This window comes from Symsagittifera roscoffensis, chromosome 2, assembly GCF_963678635.1.
Source record: "Symsagittifera roscoffensis chromosome 2, txSymRosc1.1, whole genome shotgun sequence".
Lineage (NCBI taxonomy): Eukaryota > Metazoa > Xenacoelomorpha > Acoela > Convolutidae > Symsagittifera > Symsagittifera roscoffensis.
Genome location: NC_087063.1, coordinates 66738718 through 66756593, shown reverse-complemented (window position 1 = coordinate 66756593; position 17876 = coordinate 66738718). Strand labels below are relative to the sequence as shown.

The following is a 17876-nucleotide window of genomic DNA, read 5'->3' as shown; positions in this document are numbered from 1 at the left end:
GTATGATAGTCTTCCACTCATGAGATGGCTCGACAAGTCAGGCAAACCGATACAAGATCACCCCGATTTACCAAAAGAGCCTCCAGAGAAAACATTCTTGAAGAAGACCCGAGGAATGCCGATAGGGATAATGCTCAAGTCATAAATTGTGAGAGAGACACTCAAGGTGAAAGGCTATGATCTCAAGCAGGTAGAAACTGAAGAAGCGCAGATAGATGAGGACTTGATGAGATTACTCGAGAAACTGGCAGATGATAAACCCGTGATCGAAGGAAAGGGCAAGGAGGAACCGGAAGTCACGATACTGCGAAGGAGTGAGACAGTCGGCGGCGAAAACTCCTTAGAAGAGAGTAATCATGTTGGGAAGCAAATCGTGCAGTCACTGGTTGACAGAAGTCCTGATGACATACTTGAGCGGACTCGGGTTGAGAAAAAGAAAGTGGCGTTTAAGAAGGGGGTGAACACCATGGAATAGGTCAAGAGTCTGGGGAGTGGCCCACAGAGGGAGAAGATGCTGGAGAAGAAAAATTGTCCGGGGAGTGTGAAGAATGGGATGAAGATTCGGAGGGCAGCAGCGACGACCAAGATAGTCTGTGCATGATACTGGCGGAAGAGAAGAGGAGACACCACGACAGGGAGCTGCAGACGGATCCCTCATCGGGAACATACAATTTGGATCAGCAAGAAGTGCGAGGAGATACTGGCGGAAGAGAAGATGAGACACCACGACAGGGAGCTGCAGACGGATCCCTCATCGGGAACATACAATTTGGATCAGCAAGAAGTGCGAGAATGTGAAGATTTTGAGAAAATTGCGGTATCGAGGAAACTGCTCAGGGAACTATCATGCAACTCGAATGTCAGAACAAATCTGGTTCCAGAAGACGATAGAAATATCATGAAGAGGATAGCGTGCGTAAAGCTGAAAGATGACATCCACAACCCTAAGGAAATGAATGGTCAGATAATGGCACTAAAAGAACATGTCAAGGCGAGATATAGGCTGTCGGATCTAATAAAGGCCCAAAAGAATGACAAGATGACAAGTAACCTCTCCAAATGGATACTCTTGACATACCCATAACAATCCAGAGAGGAAGGAAGCTGGGATATGCCCTAACCATGAAAACTTGATATGAAATGACTGAGAATGCACAGGAGAATGAAGTAATTGAATGTCCCAATCACAGGGACAAGATTTGTATCTTGAGACGATTGAATAAAATAAAAAATTCATCAGGTCTTGTAAAGTCACTTAAAACAGAGACAGATGATGGACTATCGAGTTGTTCAAATTTCCCAGAAAGACCAACACTAGAGGAAATGGAAATTGAAAAACCAGTTTTACTCGAAATAGAGAATTTAAGGGGTAAGGTAACAGGTGAACAACTCGAGGCCACCAAGGACGTTTTAGAGCGGAACGAGGAAACTTTTCGAGACATAAGGCAGACATTGGATGTTGTACTTTTGTTGAACATGAAATAGAGCTTGAGGAATCCGCGGTACTGCACAGGAAGGGGCGAGGCGCATGACCCCACACAAATCGGATGCGTGTAGGAAAGAGGTAGAGACACTACTAGAGTATGATATGATAGAACCATCAAAATCACCGTGGGCGTGTGTAGTAGTGATGGCGAAAAAGAAAGGCGACCAATTGAGGTTTTGTGTGTGACTTTCGGTATCTGAACTCCGTCACGGTGAAGGATGCCTATCTCATACCTAGGATTTATGAGAGCCTCTCGAAGTTAGGTGATGCAAAAATTTTCTTGATTTAGGTTCGGCTTTTTGGCAGGTCCCGTTGAGGAAGCAGGACAGGGAAAAACAGGGTTCGACTGCGATTTGGGGCTGTTTCAATGGAAGCGGATGCCGTGTGGTCTTTGCAATGCCACAGCTACATTTCAACGGTTGATGGCGCATGCATTGATAGGTGTGACAAAGAAGTATGGCAATCTGGTAATGTGCTACGTGGATGACGTGGTAATAGCGACGCCTACACTGGAAGATCACATCGAACGACTGGATGAGGTGTTTGCATGCATGAAGAGGTCGGGGATAAAGTGCAAACCATAAAGTGCGAGATACTCGAGGATTCGATAAATTACTTGGGGAGGAAGGTGGACAGGCACGGCATCAGACCAGATCCAGATGCAGTTGAAGCAGTGCTAAGTTGGAAATCGCCAAAAACGGATCACCAGTTGATGAGTTTCCTGGGTTTTGCGAACTATTACACCGAATTCATCAAGGGTTACGCGGATGAAGTATACCCGATACAACAATTATTGAGACACAAAGGCAAGAAGTTCACGTGGAACAACGCAGCTGAAGAATCATTCCAGAGAATAAAGAAAGAGTTGTGCGACGCACCAAAGTTAGGGATGCCAACGGCGAAAGGGATGTACGTGCTGGATACGGATTGTCGGTAGTCGCGATTTCTGGAATTCTCCGTCAAGAAAAAGAATGGAACGGGAGGACAGTCTTGAGACCAATAGTATACGGGAGCAAAGTCTTGAGTGACACAGAAATGAAGTACGGGGCGCCGAAAGCGGAGATGTTTGCGGTGGTTGCCTTTGTCCAGAAACATAGAGCATACCTAGGCAGTGAGCCATTCAAGCTGCGAGTCGACAACAGGGCACTCAGCTGGCTGAAGACGTACTCGATGGACCAGAGCTACATTGCGAGGTGGATAGTTCGCCTGGACGGGTACAACATGATAATTGAGCCCAGAACATGAGACAAACACCAAAATGCCGATAGCTTGAATAAGAAGACGGAGTTCTACGAGAGACAGGAACAGAGGGAGGCGAATAGGCCAGAAATAAAAGAGGGCTTCTCCTTCATGGATAAGGAAACGTATGATAGTCTTCCACTCACGAGATGGCTCGACAAGTCAGGCAAACCGATACAAGATCACCCCGAATTACCAAAAGAGCCTCCAGAGAAAACAATCTTGAAGAAGACCCGAGGAATGCCGATAGGGATAATGCTCAAGTCAAAAATTGTGATAGAGACACTCAAGGCGAAGGGCTATGATCTCAACCAGGTAGAAACTGGAGAAGCACAGATAGATGAGGACTTGATGAGATTACTCGAGAAACTGGCAGATGATAAACCCGTGATTGAAGGAAAGGGCAAGGGGGAACCGGAAGTCACGATACTGCGAAGGAGTGAGACAGTTGGCGGCGAAAACTCCTTAGGAGAGAGTAATCCTGATAGGAAAGAAATCGTGCAGTCACTGGTTGACAAAATCCCTGATGACATACTTGAGCGGACTCGGGTTAGGAAAAAGAAAGTGGCGTTTAAGGGGGAAGCTGAACACCTTAGAATAGGTCAAGAGTCCGCGGAAGAGTCTTAAAGGGAATAGGAACTGTGTCTTTCTTTATTATTATATTTATTATCAACAATTTTTGTTCTCAGAATAGGATTTTGTAAATAATAATAGTGTAAATAGAAATAATTGTAAATAAAAATCATGAGACGGAGCAGGGTAACGATAGCTGAAAAAAAAGCTACCGAGTCAAAGACAAAATATAACTCGTCGCAACGAAAAGTGACATCGGTTGGCCCAAGAATAACAAGGAAGAACTTTTCAGTGAGCATGGTCAACACAAGAAGTTCAAAAGAGATTAAGACGAAAGAGTGCACGGAAGGGAAACAAACGGAACCCGCCGATGAGATTGACCTAGAAACACCAGACCAGAGGGTTGATGAGGTGGAGAAAAAGACGACGGAGTCGACACCGATACCGAATGCAGAGGAAAAAACTCAAAAGTCGATGGGATTCTCGCCGATAGACACTGTGGAGGACACAACGTGCAACACGCCAGAAACAGTAAAGGACGAGTCTCAAGTAGAAAGAACGTCATTTACAGAAAGGATAGCAATGATGATCGGGATGAAATCAAGAGACATAGTGGCGGATGAGCTGGGCGATCTGATGGCGAATCTAGATCAGATCGACAAGAAACTAAAGCACAGCGAGGAGGATAGAGAGGTGATAAAGAAAGAATTAAGATACAACAAACACGAGTACCTGGACAACTATTTCAATCTGGCGAGGGCGACAGAGGAAAAGCTTTAGCAGATGTCAGACAAGGTAGAGGCCACTGACGGAGAGCGAGATAAAAGCATCAAAAAAGACATACAAGAGATGAAGCAACGGTATGACGCTGTGAACAGCCAGTTGGGGAGTCTAGAAACGAGAATGGAGACAATGAGAAGAGACCAGGCTGAGAGTTCATGTGACATACAGGCAAAACTAGATGCCATCTTGAGAAACTCTACATCACAAGACAGATCGGTAACGGATCCAATGCAAGGTAGCAGAGTTGATTTCGTGGAACCACAACGGAACAAACAGCAGTCAACACCGTTACCATTACCCCGGGATGCAGCGAGCACAGCACTGGAGGGGGGGGGGCAAGACGATTATGAAAAGTGGAACCGCAAATACGATGAGTGGTCCAGGTGATTCCATGATCTACAATAATGCGGGACCTGATGCCATGACGTGGGCCAGCACCTGGGAAATGATGAATAGAACATTGGAAGCGTTCGCTACGAGAAACACTGAATCGGTTGAGAGAGGAGGTGGCAAATTCAGGAAAACCTTCAACACCCAAAAGAATTTAGGGATGACTCAGACGGATGCATCGATACTTGGGTAGAAGACTACATTTGGAACAGGACAACTTGAACGACGAGAGAAAAGCCTGTACAGCGATACTCAGCAACTTAGAAGGCACGGCGTTGAAATTAGTAGTTGCAAAGAAAGAAGAGGAACGCGACACAGCGGACAAGATCTTCGAGATATTGTTGAATCGATTCGGGTCAGGCATGAAGGGTCACCAAGCGATGATGAGATTCGAAAAAAAGGCAAAGGGATGATGAATCAATTGATCGGTTCCTAGATGATCTCGAGAGCTTGAGACGAAGGAGTGATCCTGAAGAGTCAACAACTAGAAGGAACTTTAGCATCGCCTCGAAGTTCATCGATGAGGTGAAAAGTGACGACTTGAGAATAATTTTAGCAACGTACTATACACTGTCGAAAGACAGCGCACCGACTCCAGAAGAGATGAGACAGAAATCGAGAGAGTGCATGCTAATGAAACCCAAGAAATACTCTTATTCGGACAAAACGTAGATCATGCGCAAACTGCGGGTCAGCTGATCATCACGTGGCGGATTGCACAACATACAAACAGGGCATGGACAAACGTAGATCATGCGCAAACTGCGGGTCAGCTGATCATCACGTGGCGGATTGCACAACATACAAACAGGGCATGAAGAGTCTGGGATATGCAACCGATGAGGAAGATATGAGCCAGATATAAGAAAACGAGTTCTTTAGTGGCTTGATCATCAAGTTAGGTGCGAGATGTTTCTTCTGCAATCAAGAGGGGCACTTCAGGATGGACTGTCCTTTGTTTTGGGAGGCAGTCAAGAACCAGAGTCACCCCAAGCATAAGTTGGCGTTAGCGGCGGTGAAGAACCAGAGAAACAGACAAACTGAATTTGAAACAAAAATTCGGAAGCACCGAATGCGGAACTGCCAACGAAGACGGTAAAAGCTGTAACGCAAGTCAGCAGTGCAATAGAGGCCACGGCCAGGAATGCTCTGGAGATAAATTTTGAAAAGGCGGCGGCAGAGGCTATCAACAAAATGAAACAGGCAACGAGGGACGAAGGAAATAGAGCAACGATTGAAACAGGAGATCGAAAAGCAGAAATTAAACGAGATGCTAGGTTGGTCGGTGCCGGAGCCAGAAGCCGTAGCAGGGTCGACAAAGAGTGGAAATTGCAACACTCTGAAAATGGTGATGGGAAAGCCATTCGGCACAACAAAGATCGGAGCCAGGGTAATGTCAAAAATCACTGTTGGCGGCCATGAAGTAACGAGGAACTTGAACGAACCAAGCGATCAGACAATAATGCACATTGACGTGTACGCAGATTACTTGAGTGCTATAAGCCCACAGACGACGTCTAGAGCCTTGAGGACGCTACTCACAAGAGGTGGCAGCAAGTCAGTCCGTGTTGAGAACAGATACACAGAAGCTTATGGTCCGCATGAGGTGATGCTAAATATAGATGGGATAAACTTCTATACGAAAAACATGATAACATGTGATGAAGATCTAGTGGGGCAGATCTACGTGGGCAAAGAAGAACTAAAATTGAGATCGATTGGACACTGCGCCATGCTGGAAGAAGGTGCAATGCACATCGGGACGGAAGCGGACAAATCAGCACATGTGCTTGACATAAGTGGCAAAAAGACTCAGTTACGTGGGTTACTTGATACGGGAGCGGTCTTGAGTGTTATACCAATCGAAACTTGGGAACGAATGGGTTTTGACAAAGATGACTTAGTAGACTCAAGAATACGGCTATCAGATGCGAACAAAGGGGCGCTGCGGGTACTAGGCAGAACACCAAAACTAGCCCTAAATCTAGGGGAACGCAACCTGTGGATGAGCTTTCTTGTGGTGGAGAACCTAGACGAGTCTGACCAGTTCATTTTAGGCAGAGACTTCATCAGGAACTTCGACGTAACGATTGATCTGAACAATGCCATGCTCAGGATTCGGAATCCGGATAGAAAGTACGTAATTAAACCGGTAAATCTGATAATGGCAAATGAGAATAAAGTGCCGGTGTTCTTGATCAGAAGGGTAAGGCTGAAAGCAAACGAAGCGGCAATTGTAAGCTTACGGATGAAAAATTATAATGAATTAAGTAATAGTAAGCAAGTATGCATAGTTCCTAATCCAAACAGTCGAAGTGCTGCTGTTTAGGAAGATCCTTCTCGATAACCAAGAGCGGTCTCTGCGTCAGTGTCTTGTTGAATACTCTTGACATACCCATAACAATCTAGAGGGGAAGAAAGTTGGGATATGCCTTATCCGTGAAAACTTGAAATGAAATGAATGAAAATGTAAAGGAGAAAGAAGTAATTGAATGTCCCACTCACAGGGACAAGATTTGTATCTTGAGACAATTGAATAAAATAAAAAATTCATCAGGTCTTGTAAAGTCACTTAATTCGGAGACAGATGATGGACTATCGAGTTGTTCAATTTTCCCAGAAAGACCAACACTAGAGGAAATGGAAATTGAAAAACCAGTTTTACTTGAAATAGAGCATTTAAGGGGTAAGGTAATGGATGAACAACTCGAGGCCACCAAGGACGTTTTAGAGCGGAACGAGGAAAGTTTTCGAGACATAAGTCAGACATTGGATGTTGTAATTTTGTTGAACATGAAATAGAGCTTGAGGAATCCGCGGTACTGCACAGGAAGGGGGCGAGCCGCATGACCTCAAACAAATCGGATGCGTGTAGGAAAGAGATAGAGACACTACTAGAGTATGATATGATAGAACCATCAAAAACACCGTGGGCGTGTGTAGTAGTGATGGCGAAAAAGAAAGGCGACCAATTGAGATTCTGTGTGTGACTTTCGGTATCTGAACTCCGTCACGGTGAAGGATGCCTATCCCATACCTAGGATTTATGAGAGCCTCTCGAAGTTAGGTGATGCAAAAAATTTCTTGACTTAGGTTCGGCTTTTTGGCAGGTCCCGTTGAGGAAGCAGGACAGGGAAAAACAGGGTTCGCCTGCGAGTTGGGGCTGTTTCAATGGAAACGGATGCCGTTTGGTCTTCCCAATGCCACGGCTACATTTTGAACGGTTGATGGCACATGCATTGATAGGTGTGACAAAGAAGTATGGCAATCTGATAATGTGCTACGTGGATGACGTGGTAATAGCGACGCCTACACTGGAAGATCACATCGAGCGACTGGACGAGGTGTTTGCATGCATGAAGAGGTCGGGGCTAATGTGCAAACCATCAAACTGCGAGATACTCAAGGATTCGATAAAATACTTGGGGAGGATGGTGGACAGGCACGGCATCAGACCAGATTCAGATGCAAATGAAGCAGTTCAAACTTGGAAAACGCCAAAAACGGAACACCAGTTGATGCGCTTACTGAGTTTTGCGAACTATTACAGGGAATTCATCAAGGGCTACGCGGATAAGGTATACCCGATGCAACAATCATTGAGACACAAAGGCAAGAAGTTCACGTGGAACAACGCAGCTGAAGAAACATTCCAGAGAATAAAGAAAGAGTTGTGCGAGGCACCAGTGTTAGGGATGCCAACGGAGAAAGAGATGTACGTGCTGGATACGGATGCGGCGGTAGTCCCGATTTCTGAAAGTCTCCATCAAGAGCAAGAATGGAACGGGAGGACAGTCTTGAGACCAATAGAGTACGGGAGCAAAGTCTTGAGTGATACGGAAATGAAGTATGGGGCACCGAAAGCGGAGATGTTCGCGGTGGTTACCTTTGCGAGAAATATAGAGCATACATAGGCAGTGAGCCATTCAAGCTGCGAGTCAACAACAGGGCACTCAGCTGGCTGAAGACGTACTCGATGGACCAGAGCTACATTGGGAGGTGGATAGTTCGACTGGACGGGTACAACATGATAATTGAGCCCAGAACATGAGACAAACACCAAAATGCCGATAGCTTGAATAAGAAGACGGAGTTCTACGAGAGACAGGAACAGAGGGAGGCGAATAGGCCAGAAATAAAAGAGGGCTTCTCCTTCATGGATAAGGAAACGTATGATAGTCTTCCACTCACGAGATGGCTCGACAAGTCAGGCAAACCGATACAAGATCACCCCGAATTACCAAAAGAGCCTCCAGAGAAAACAATCTTGAAGAAGACCCGAGGAATGCCGATAGGGATAATGCTCAAGTCAAAAATTGTGAGAGAGACACTCAAGGCGAAGGGCTATGATCTCAACCAGGTAGAAACTGGAGAAGCACAGATAGATGAGGACTTGATGAGATTACTCGAGAAACTGGCAGATGATAAACCCGTGATTGAAGGAAAGGGCAAGGGGGAACCGGAAGTCACGATACTGCGAAGGAGTGAGACAGTTGGCGGCGAAAACTCCTTAGGAGAGAGTAATCCTGGTAGGAAAGAAATCGTGCAGTCACTTGTTGACAAAATCCCTGATGACATACTTGAGCGGACTCGGGTTAGGAAAAAGAAAGTGGCGTTTAAGGGGGAAGCTGAACACCTTAGAATAGGTCAAGAGTCCGGGGAAGAGTCTTAAAGGGAATAGGAACTGTGTCTTTCTTTATTATTATATTTATTATCAACAATTTTTGTTCTCAGAATAGGATTTTGTAAATAATAATAGTGTAAATAGAAATAATTGTAAATAAAAATCATGAGACGGAGCAGGGTACCGATAGCTGAAAAAAAAGCTACCGAGTCAAAGACAAAATATAACTCGTCGCAACGAAAAGTGACATCTCGTCGCACGAAAAGTGAAAGGGAACAATCTTGCAACTCGAATGTCAGAACAAATCTGGTGCCAGAGGACGATAGAAAGATCATGAAAAGGATAGTGTGCGTTAAGCTGAAAGATGACGTCCACAACCCTGGGGAAATGAAGGGTCAGATAATGGCACTAAAGGAACATGTCAAGGCGAGATATAAGCTGTCGGATCTAATAAGGGCCCAAATGAATGACAAGATGACAAGTAACCTCTCCAAATGAATCCGGACGGGGTCCAAAGAGAAGGGGGCCTAGAAGAAGACGGGGTCTAAAGAGAAGGGGGGCCTAGAAGAAGACAGCTACAAGATCTTGAGCCAGTTTTACAAAGAAAGAAAAGATTTACTCTATCACACAGCTGATGGGGTGGTAGCATGCAAGAGAAAGGATGAGGAGAAGATATTACACGAGCATAACCTCATCATATTGTCACAGTTGTATCAGACCGAAGTGTTATTCAGATCGCACGATCAAATGGGGCACCAGGGGATAGACAAGTTGCAACAGAGAATAATTCACAGGTTTGATTGGCCAGGAATTAGGAAAGCCTGCGAGAGATGGGTTAATGCATGCCTAGCATGCCCGCAAGTGAAAGACCCGAGGAAGATGAAGTTCCCACTCAAGTCCGTTGAGAGCTCGGAGTTCAACGAGGTCGTGCAAATAGACCACCAAAAGATCTGTATGACAGAGTCAGGATATAACCAGATACTAGTCATAATAGATCACTTCACAAAGCTGGCGGAAGTGGTGCCGTGTCATACACCCTAGGCAGAGGAAACTTGTGACCACCTGATAACACAATGGATATCACGGTATGGCTGACCCATGACATTTCATTCGGACAACGGCAAAGCCTTCGAGGGGGACTTGACGAAAGAATTATTGAAGAGGTCTCACATAGCTCAAGCGCATTCAACGACCTACCTTCCCCAGACCAAAGGGTTGGTAGAGAGGCAGAATAGAACGTTGGTGAACATGCTGAGGGTATACTGCTCAAGATACATGACGGATTGGGGTAAATATCTGCCGCAGGTGGTAGGGGCGTACAACAGTACGCAACACTCAACAACAGGAATTAGTCCCTTCATGATGTTGACGGGCAAGGAAAGAGCGATGCCCCTAACTTTCTTTTACCCGGAGTACGAAGGGAAAAAGACGTCGCCGCAAGCTCGTGTGAAAGAAGCGATCAGGAGACATCAGGATTTAAACGAGCTCTGCACTAGGAATACCGCGCAAGCACAAATGAGACAGCGCAAGAAATACGATGAAAAGATACTGCAAGTGAAACCATATGCAGTGGGCCAGCAAGGACGGTTTTACCGCCTGAGTACGGGGCGTGCAGCGCATTATGAAAACTTGAAACCTCTTATCTCATCCCCAGAAGACTGGTGCGTACCGCAGAACATGGAGGGACTCGAGTACTTACTGGTGGAGCCAGCGTGTGAGGTGAATGAAAAAGGCACCAGAGAGAAAAACGATGGCAACGAGGGCTTGAGTTTGGACGACAATGAAAAAATAGAAGCGGATTCAGAGGAAGAATCCTTTGTGGAAGAAGATTGGAAAGATCCGGAGCAGGACGAGGTGCCGAAGTGGATAGAACCAGACTCGCCGATGACGTCAGGAACCAGGAGCGGTAATCGTAAACGGACAGTCATGAGGTACAATAGGTACGGGGATGACTTCTTGATTGACAAGATACAGCCTGATGAATTGGGCGACGATTTACTGGGTGTGAACGAATTAGTGGCAGATGACGAATGGCAAATCATCAACGACAGCGAACACTACCCAAAGGAAGACTACTCCACACCAGAACAAGAAACAGATCTGGAGCAGAGCGAGATAGAGAGGAGGGAAAACACGAACCTGAGAATACTAGAGTGGATGCGTTACGTCAAGATTGAGGAAGATGAAGGGCTAAGCATCCGGCAGGTTGACGCGTCAGCAGAACAACACGTGAAAACGGAAGATCCCCTCTTCGGTTGGACAGCAACCGACAGTCCGCTCGAAGTACCCTAAGATAATTTAGACCCAGCATCATCGACGGGGACGTCAATAAATATTTTTGTCCGGGGTGTGGGGGTAGGACTTACCAACACCAAAAATTTGATGATAAAGAAACTCACGGAAGTAAGAGAGACCAACGGGCTAGAGCTGGGCGAGGAAGAAGCCGAACCTACCATAGGACGAAAATTCAAAACGAAAGTTGAAATCCCCAATGAATACTCGGAGAACATCCTGATAACGGACAGCGACTTCATTCTGTCAGACAGGACTAGCGCGATCTGTAAACGGCGGACATGAGCTTCAAATCGAGACTGGAGGCCCAATTCAAGAGAGAATACCAGAATGTGGAGTTTCTATTCAGACAGAGACCGAGGCTGGGAGGAATGGCTGCGCTTCCCCCATCAGTGGCACAAGTCCCGGGTAAGTACCTGTGCTTTCTAGTGACGAGAGTCAATGAAAGGAATACGATAGATCCTGAGCACGTGATGTTAGCACTAACGAGACTGAGGGATTTCATGATTGAAAGAGGGATAATGGAGGTCTCGATGCCAGTTTATGACCCAAACAGGGGCAAGTTGAGCCCAAGGGAGTTATATGCCATCCTACACGTGGTCTTCGTGGTCAGATAATGGTACACCTACACAAGAAATACTACTTGAGTATCGCCTGAACTACGGGTGGACAACGGAGGTCTTGAGTTGGGGTACATAAGGATCTTGAGTAAGGGTACATGGGGACCTCGGGGCAGGTAGATGGATTTTAACGTGATTGGCATGACAATTATAATTTAAAAGATGACGGTGCTAAAACATTGAATGAATCTGCATGCTCTTAAAAACTTCCACTTGAATTATTTTAGTAAAACAGATGGAGGGATAAGGTTTTAACTACAATAATGGGGAGTTTTAGGTTAGGAATCTGACACCTTAGTCTAAAAAGTGGATTTTACTTTCAGATTGATTTGATTAAATCGAAAATGACGATTCAAATACAAACATTGAAAAGAGAATTCAGGATCAGCAACATTCGGAAGGGATTTCTCAAGCACTCAAGTTGGTACGGTAACACTTAAATTGGTACGGTAACACTCAAGTTGGTACGGTAATTCACGAGTTGATTGGTGCGCGAGATAATCTAGAAGTTGCAAAAATGGCAGATCGATTTTTGGAAGTCCATGATTGCAGAGCTAAAGAGGCCGACGCTCGATGAGTTGTACAGACGCTTGAGGGACCTGGACTACACTCAAGTGGACGAGAGGATGGCAGTGATGTTGAATGCCATCCTGCAATTAGAGGAGCAAGGTGAGTGCAGGGAATCCGCGACCGAAGCTGTCTTAATGGTCGGCTACACCACGGAAGGCATATCCAATCAGGAACAGACGAGATGGCTATCCTGGAACGTTGATGGAGGGGTGAGAGGATTCGACTTGGCGAGAAATCCTGGCTTAAGCAACAACACTGAGTACGGCGCGGGAGAATTCCCATTGCCGGTCAGACCATCAGCAAGATCAGCTAGCCAGTCCACGAGCAAGACACCCTCTATGACGAGAGCCCAGCAAACGGAAGAGACTATCCTGACCTCAGCAACTTGAAAAGGGAACTTGAGAGGGCGCAGAGGGAGAAGAACAAAGCGAATCTTGACCGGGACAGCGCGAAGCTCGAGCGAAATCAAGCGAATCTGGAGAGGGACCAGGCGATCCTTGAGAGGGACCAGGCGCGTCGTGACCTTGAGATGTTGAGAGCAGAATATCATAAAGAGCAGAGGGTGCGAGAGAACGCTGCGAATTGCGAGCAGTTGAAGTCGGAACTTGAGAGGATGCAGAGGCGACAACGAGAGCTCGACCAACAAAAGCAAAAGGAAACCAGGGCGACGGAACGAGCTGCTGCGAGCTCGAGGCTGGAGTCGCGTATGGAGGAAGATGAGGCTCCCAGGTCGAAGGGACGATTCAATTTGGACCGTGCGGCTCAAGAACACATAAACGAGGGGCTGGAAGTATGGATATCAACCGAATCAGCGTCCTCCCTGCGCGGTTCGGAGACGACGCAACCGATACGCCCGTTGATGGACGTGGCACTGCCTGGATACACCCCGAGCTCAACCCCGAGCAGCAGTCAGGTGAGCGGGAGCTCGTCGCGTCTTAAGGAGTTACACGAGAGGCTACAGCTGAGAAGTCGTGAAAGTCCAGCTACAGCGGAGGTACCCCCAACTTGGAGAGAGCAACCGGTCAGGGGCGTGGCGATCACAAGCTACAAGAAAAACACGGAGGGCAGATAACACAGGCACAACCGCATGGATTGGAACGGGGCGCAGCGGGCGAGAAGGGATTGCTCACATGACGCGTCCTGGGCTGAATACTACACACAGCCGCGAATACCTGAGGGTGCAGTTCATCTGATTGTACGGGACAGCCTGATACGGGTGCTGACCCGAATCCAGTCGCACTGGCAGACTGGAGTCTTGAGTTTCTCTGGAGCCGCAACGCCGCAGATGTTGGCATCACTCGAGATGGTAGGGATTGCTAAAATGTACACAGTGACCCTAATGATGGGGACCAATGATGTGTCCAGAGGGGAATTAAGGAAAGTCATGAGACTACACTACAAAATGTGTTGCATCCTGGAGGAGTTGCGGATTCAGATGGATCCCGCCATACTCACAGTTTGCACCATCCCTTACAACATGATGGCTGACCAACATGCGATGGAAATGAACGAGAAAATGCGGGTCCTGAACGAGATAATCAAGCAGATACATCAAAGGAGTGTCCTCCCGTCAGACTGTTGGACGTAGCCGACCAGATGGAGCGGTCCTTCCCAGAGGATGTGTCCTCAGATGGAATCCACTTCGGCAGGCCTAGGGGCGTGGAGTGGTTGAATGATGTCTTCCAGAGGCACATAAATGAGTTGGAGGCAGACCTGCTTGAGACGGCCCGATTCACATTCGGTCACCCCCAAATCCCCCTTTCCTCGCCACAAGACCCCTGTCCAGTCGCCTGGGAGCGGGAGTCAACTCATGAGACAGCTCGAGAAGCAGCCGGGATAGATTACGGGGCTCCACGCCAATGGAAGCTGAAGAAGTGGAGTCATCAACGCCCCAGAGTTCAGTGGTGTCCTCAGTGGTAGTGGTAGATGATAAGAGAGTGGAGAAGCCAGCGGAGGCAAGTCGGACGCGATATCTGGAGAAAGTAAAGGAGTTGGACCTGGAGGATCTGGAGTGCAGACAGCAATTGGCAGAATTCCTGTGGCTCAAGCATGTGTCACACGAGGATTTGAGCCGGCACCAGTGCGTAGACTGGCTAAAGGCCCACGAGACGCATTTCTCAAGAGCAAGAATGATGAAGACGGATTCCCATGAGATCAGTCATAGGACCGATAAATTACAGAACTCTCAAGTTGCTGGGGAGTCCGGGACTCATAGTGGAGCCACCTAAGCACAGAAAAAGTATCGCCAGAATCAGATTGGCGACTCCTGCACAGTTGAGGGTGGTGGACAAGCTACTGGATCCAAGAGAGATGGAATTGCCAGACGCCGTTTACGAGGGTGCGAGATTGGCAGATGACCCAAGATATGGGAAACCCTGTGGCAATGCCCAATGGGCCAAGACACTGGCAGTGTATGACAGAGCAGATCCAGCAGCCACGAGAGTGATCATCGTGACGGGATCGGACTTCGAAGGAACGTCTCCCAAGTTGTTCTGGCCAGAAACTCTAGTATACTCGCTGCCGGGTGCAGAATTGAACCAGATGTTGACCTTGGTGGTGGCGATAAAGTCAGAAACGCCTTGCGAACCAGAGCTGCTGCTGTTCGCGGGAATGAATGATCACCTGCATGCGGCTGGGCTTCTAGAGCAGCTGAAAGGGGACAAGCCTACGCCAAAGAAAATATGGGAGGCGATCCGGACGTTGTTTTCCGCGATGAATGAGGTACAGGGAAAGCGATTTGGACCCAAGACGAAGGTGGTATTCACGACATGCAGTTTGTGTATGCTATTTTGATTCTGACAGCTGAAGGGAACGCATGGCAAATCCTGACGGCAACCAATCGAGAGCTGGAACCTACGAACTTGAGACTACGGAAGTCAGAACTCTCGGCGGCGTGGGCGGACGTGTCCCATGCCTTGAGGGGATTTTATGAATTAGCAGATATACTCATTGTGCTGGATTAGGTCCTCTTACTTGAGATCTCGAATTTTGCCAGGCAGCTGAAGTTCAGTCCGACAATAGGGGATGACCACCCTATCATAAGTCACCTGACAGCCAGCCTATGGTTCCGAGGCATGGACGTGACCATCACGAGCTCCACGACCAAATCAAAGGGACCAAGTAACGAAAGGAAGAATGTAGCTGCGACTGAGAAGCAACTGGAGTCGATAGTGTATCGACTAACGCAAGAAATAGGCAGGCGGTCGTTTCTAACACCAAGACACTGACAAGACGAGGGAGAGTGCCCCACCTCTCGTGAAGCAGATCTGGGTGTTTCTTGAGGAACAATTGGAGGTAGCCGAGAGCAGGGAGATGACGGTGGTTAGCTTTGTCACGGCAGCTAACGAAGTCACCATTGGAGGGTTCTGGAGGGAACACGCAAAAGGTGAGCTGAGGACAAAGAGAGATCACGAGATACTGGAATTCTTGAGTCCTTGTTGGGAGAAGAATACATGGCTGGAGTGTTTTGTGCGAAAGAGACCAATTTTCGGGGCCTTTGTACAAGAACTCTTGAACATGCCCATAAGCCTCTTGCTAGCCCTATACTTAGTTTACCCGAGATACCTGTTTAACATGGGTCCAGCGTACATGTTCAGTCGGGGTGTAGAGACACAGACACTTCGGATTGATGGATATCTGGCGCTGGTGCTTCTGACTCATGGCGAATTGGTCTCATTCCATCGGCTGATGAAATAAGTAGAACCCCTGTCGATGGGAAAAACCCATTCGAGTATAGACACTTATTTGTACAAGTGCGCGACGGGACTGAAGACGTTGCTGGTGGAGTATCTTCTGATGCAGAACCGACACATGACCGGTGAGGAGAAGAACCCGAAGACGAGAGAGGAAAGGAGGGAGGCGAATGGTGGTATACTTCTACTGACGGATCTATGCCTGGCGATGAGGTCTGACCCAGTGGGAATGATCAGGGGACTAGAGGAAGTCGTGACTTGTATCTACGGACCAGCAGTGACATACGCCTTTCCGGACCCTCTAGTGGCTGCATACCGCCATTCAGTAGTGCAAGTGAGCTTAATAAGCGTGTTGGATGGGACGGCGCTGAACTGGTTTCAATAAGAGGTGCTCAGGGCGCGGATGAGTAATACAGTGCTCATGGGGAAGGTGAAAGATCCCTAGTTGGTGGTATTCAATTTCCGGGGGCAACTGCAGTGCAGGATGGGGGGAAAACGTGAAGGCCCCATTGAGACGTATCCCAAGTTTTGGAACCTGAATCCCCTGACGGCGAACGGACAAGAGATCTTGAGAATCCCCGTGTGGAAAAAGAGCTTTGAGTTGGTAAAAAGGAGCTGGAGGCGACACTGGAGAAGGAAGTCTTACCCGCGACCATTCTTGAGTTTCCAACAGTCAGGAGAATGACCCTGGGGATGAACAGCCCCCTGGTAGTACCATCCTTATTCGCGAGAGACAGCAAGTGGAAATCACCGATGGCTGGGATCCCTTGATCATTGGATATACGGCGGCGGTCTACTTCCACATCTGCGATATCGAGATTAACTCATGGACGACTCAAGCCAAGGAAATGAGAGGCTCAATGCCTGCAAAATTCGGGGAGCGGGAAATCTTGAGAAAGCTTGATCGGGCGAGCCTAGAGAACGGATTACCGATATGGGATGATGGTAGGATGATCGTGGAAGAGGGACACATTGCAATGAAGGACAAGATGAAGTTTGCCACGAGGAAGCATCGAGCACTTTACGGATAGGAACAGGTGGAAATGAGGCAAGAAGGGAAAGAGCTGGATGCGGCAGGCTCGTTTTATGTAGCTCTGACGGAATATAAAAAGCAAGACCCCGCGACACTCTCACCGCTGTTGGTGGGCACTCCTGGAGACAAGAGAAGTGGCCCCGTAGAGGATCGTTTTAGGAAGATACTCGAGAGAAGACAAGCTGAGTCAGGAGAAGAGAGCATAGACGAAACTCTCAGTGAAACGGGGGAGGAAATGGAAGTGGGGAATACGCCTGAGCCGAAACCAGCAGAGGTGGATTTCACCGCCCAGGAGCTACTACGAGACTTGAGCGGAGACGATTGGGCGGACAGTGCCACGCCACCACTGACCTCATCCCCCCGTAAGAACCTGGAACTACCATTGACAAGAGAAACTTCCAACATGGGGATGATACTCTTGAGTGCTGACGAGAGTCAAAAGAATACGTTTGAGGGGAACAAAGATATTTTTCTGGGGACTCTGGATGAGAAGGCTTGGCGGGATTTCTTGAGTCAGTTTGATCAGGAGAAGAAGAGTGAGACCACGCTGGACAACTTCAAGGAAGAACTGTGG

At 47.6% G+C, this 17876-nt stretch overlaps 2 protein-coding genes across 14 annotated transcripts in view; one reads left to right on the top strand and one right to left on the bottom strand.

The window, feature by feature from the left end:
* LOC134840218 (androglobin-like) overlaps positions 1-17876 on the bottom strand; it is a 606395-nt gene that overhangs the window by 139146 nt on the left and 449373 nt on the right. The gene's annotated exons all lie outside the window — the stretch shown is intronic.
* On the top strand, positions 2034-2423 carry LOC134839923 (uncharacterized). The gene has a single exon (XM_063855551.1). The coding sequence runs from the start codon at positions 2034-2036 to the stop codon at positions 2421-2423; it is 390 nt and encodes a 129-aa protein (XP_063711621.1).

Excerpts from the sequence above, each read along its gene's own strand:
- LOC134839923 (XM_063855551.1), top strand. The coding sequence starts at position 2,034 with ATGCATGAAGAGGTCGGGGATAAAGTGCAAACCATAAAGTGCGAGATA.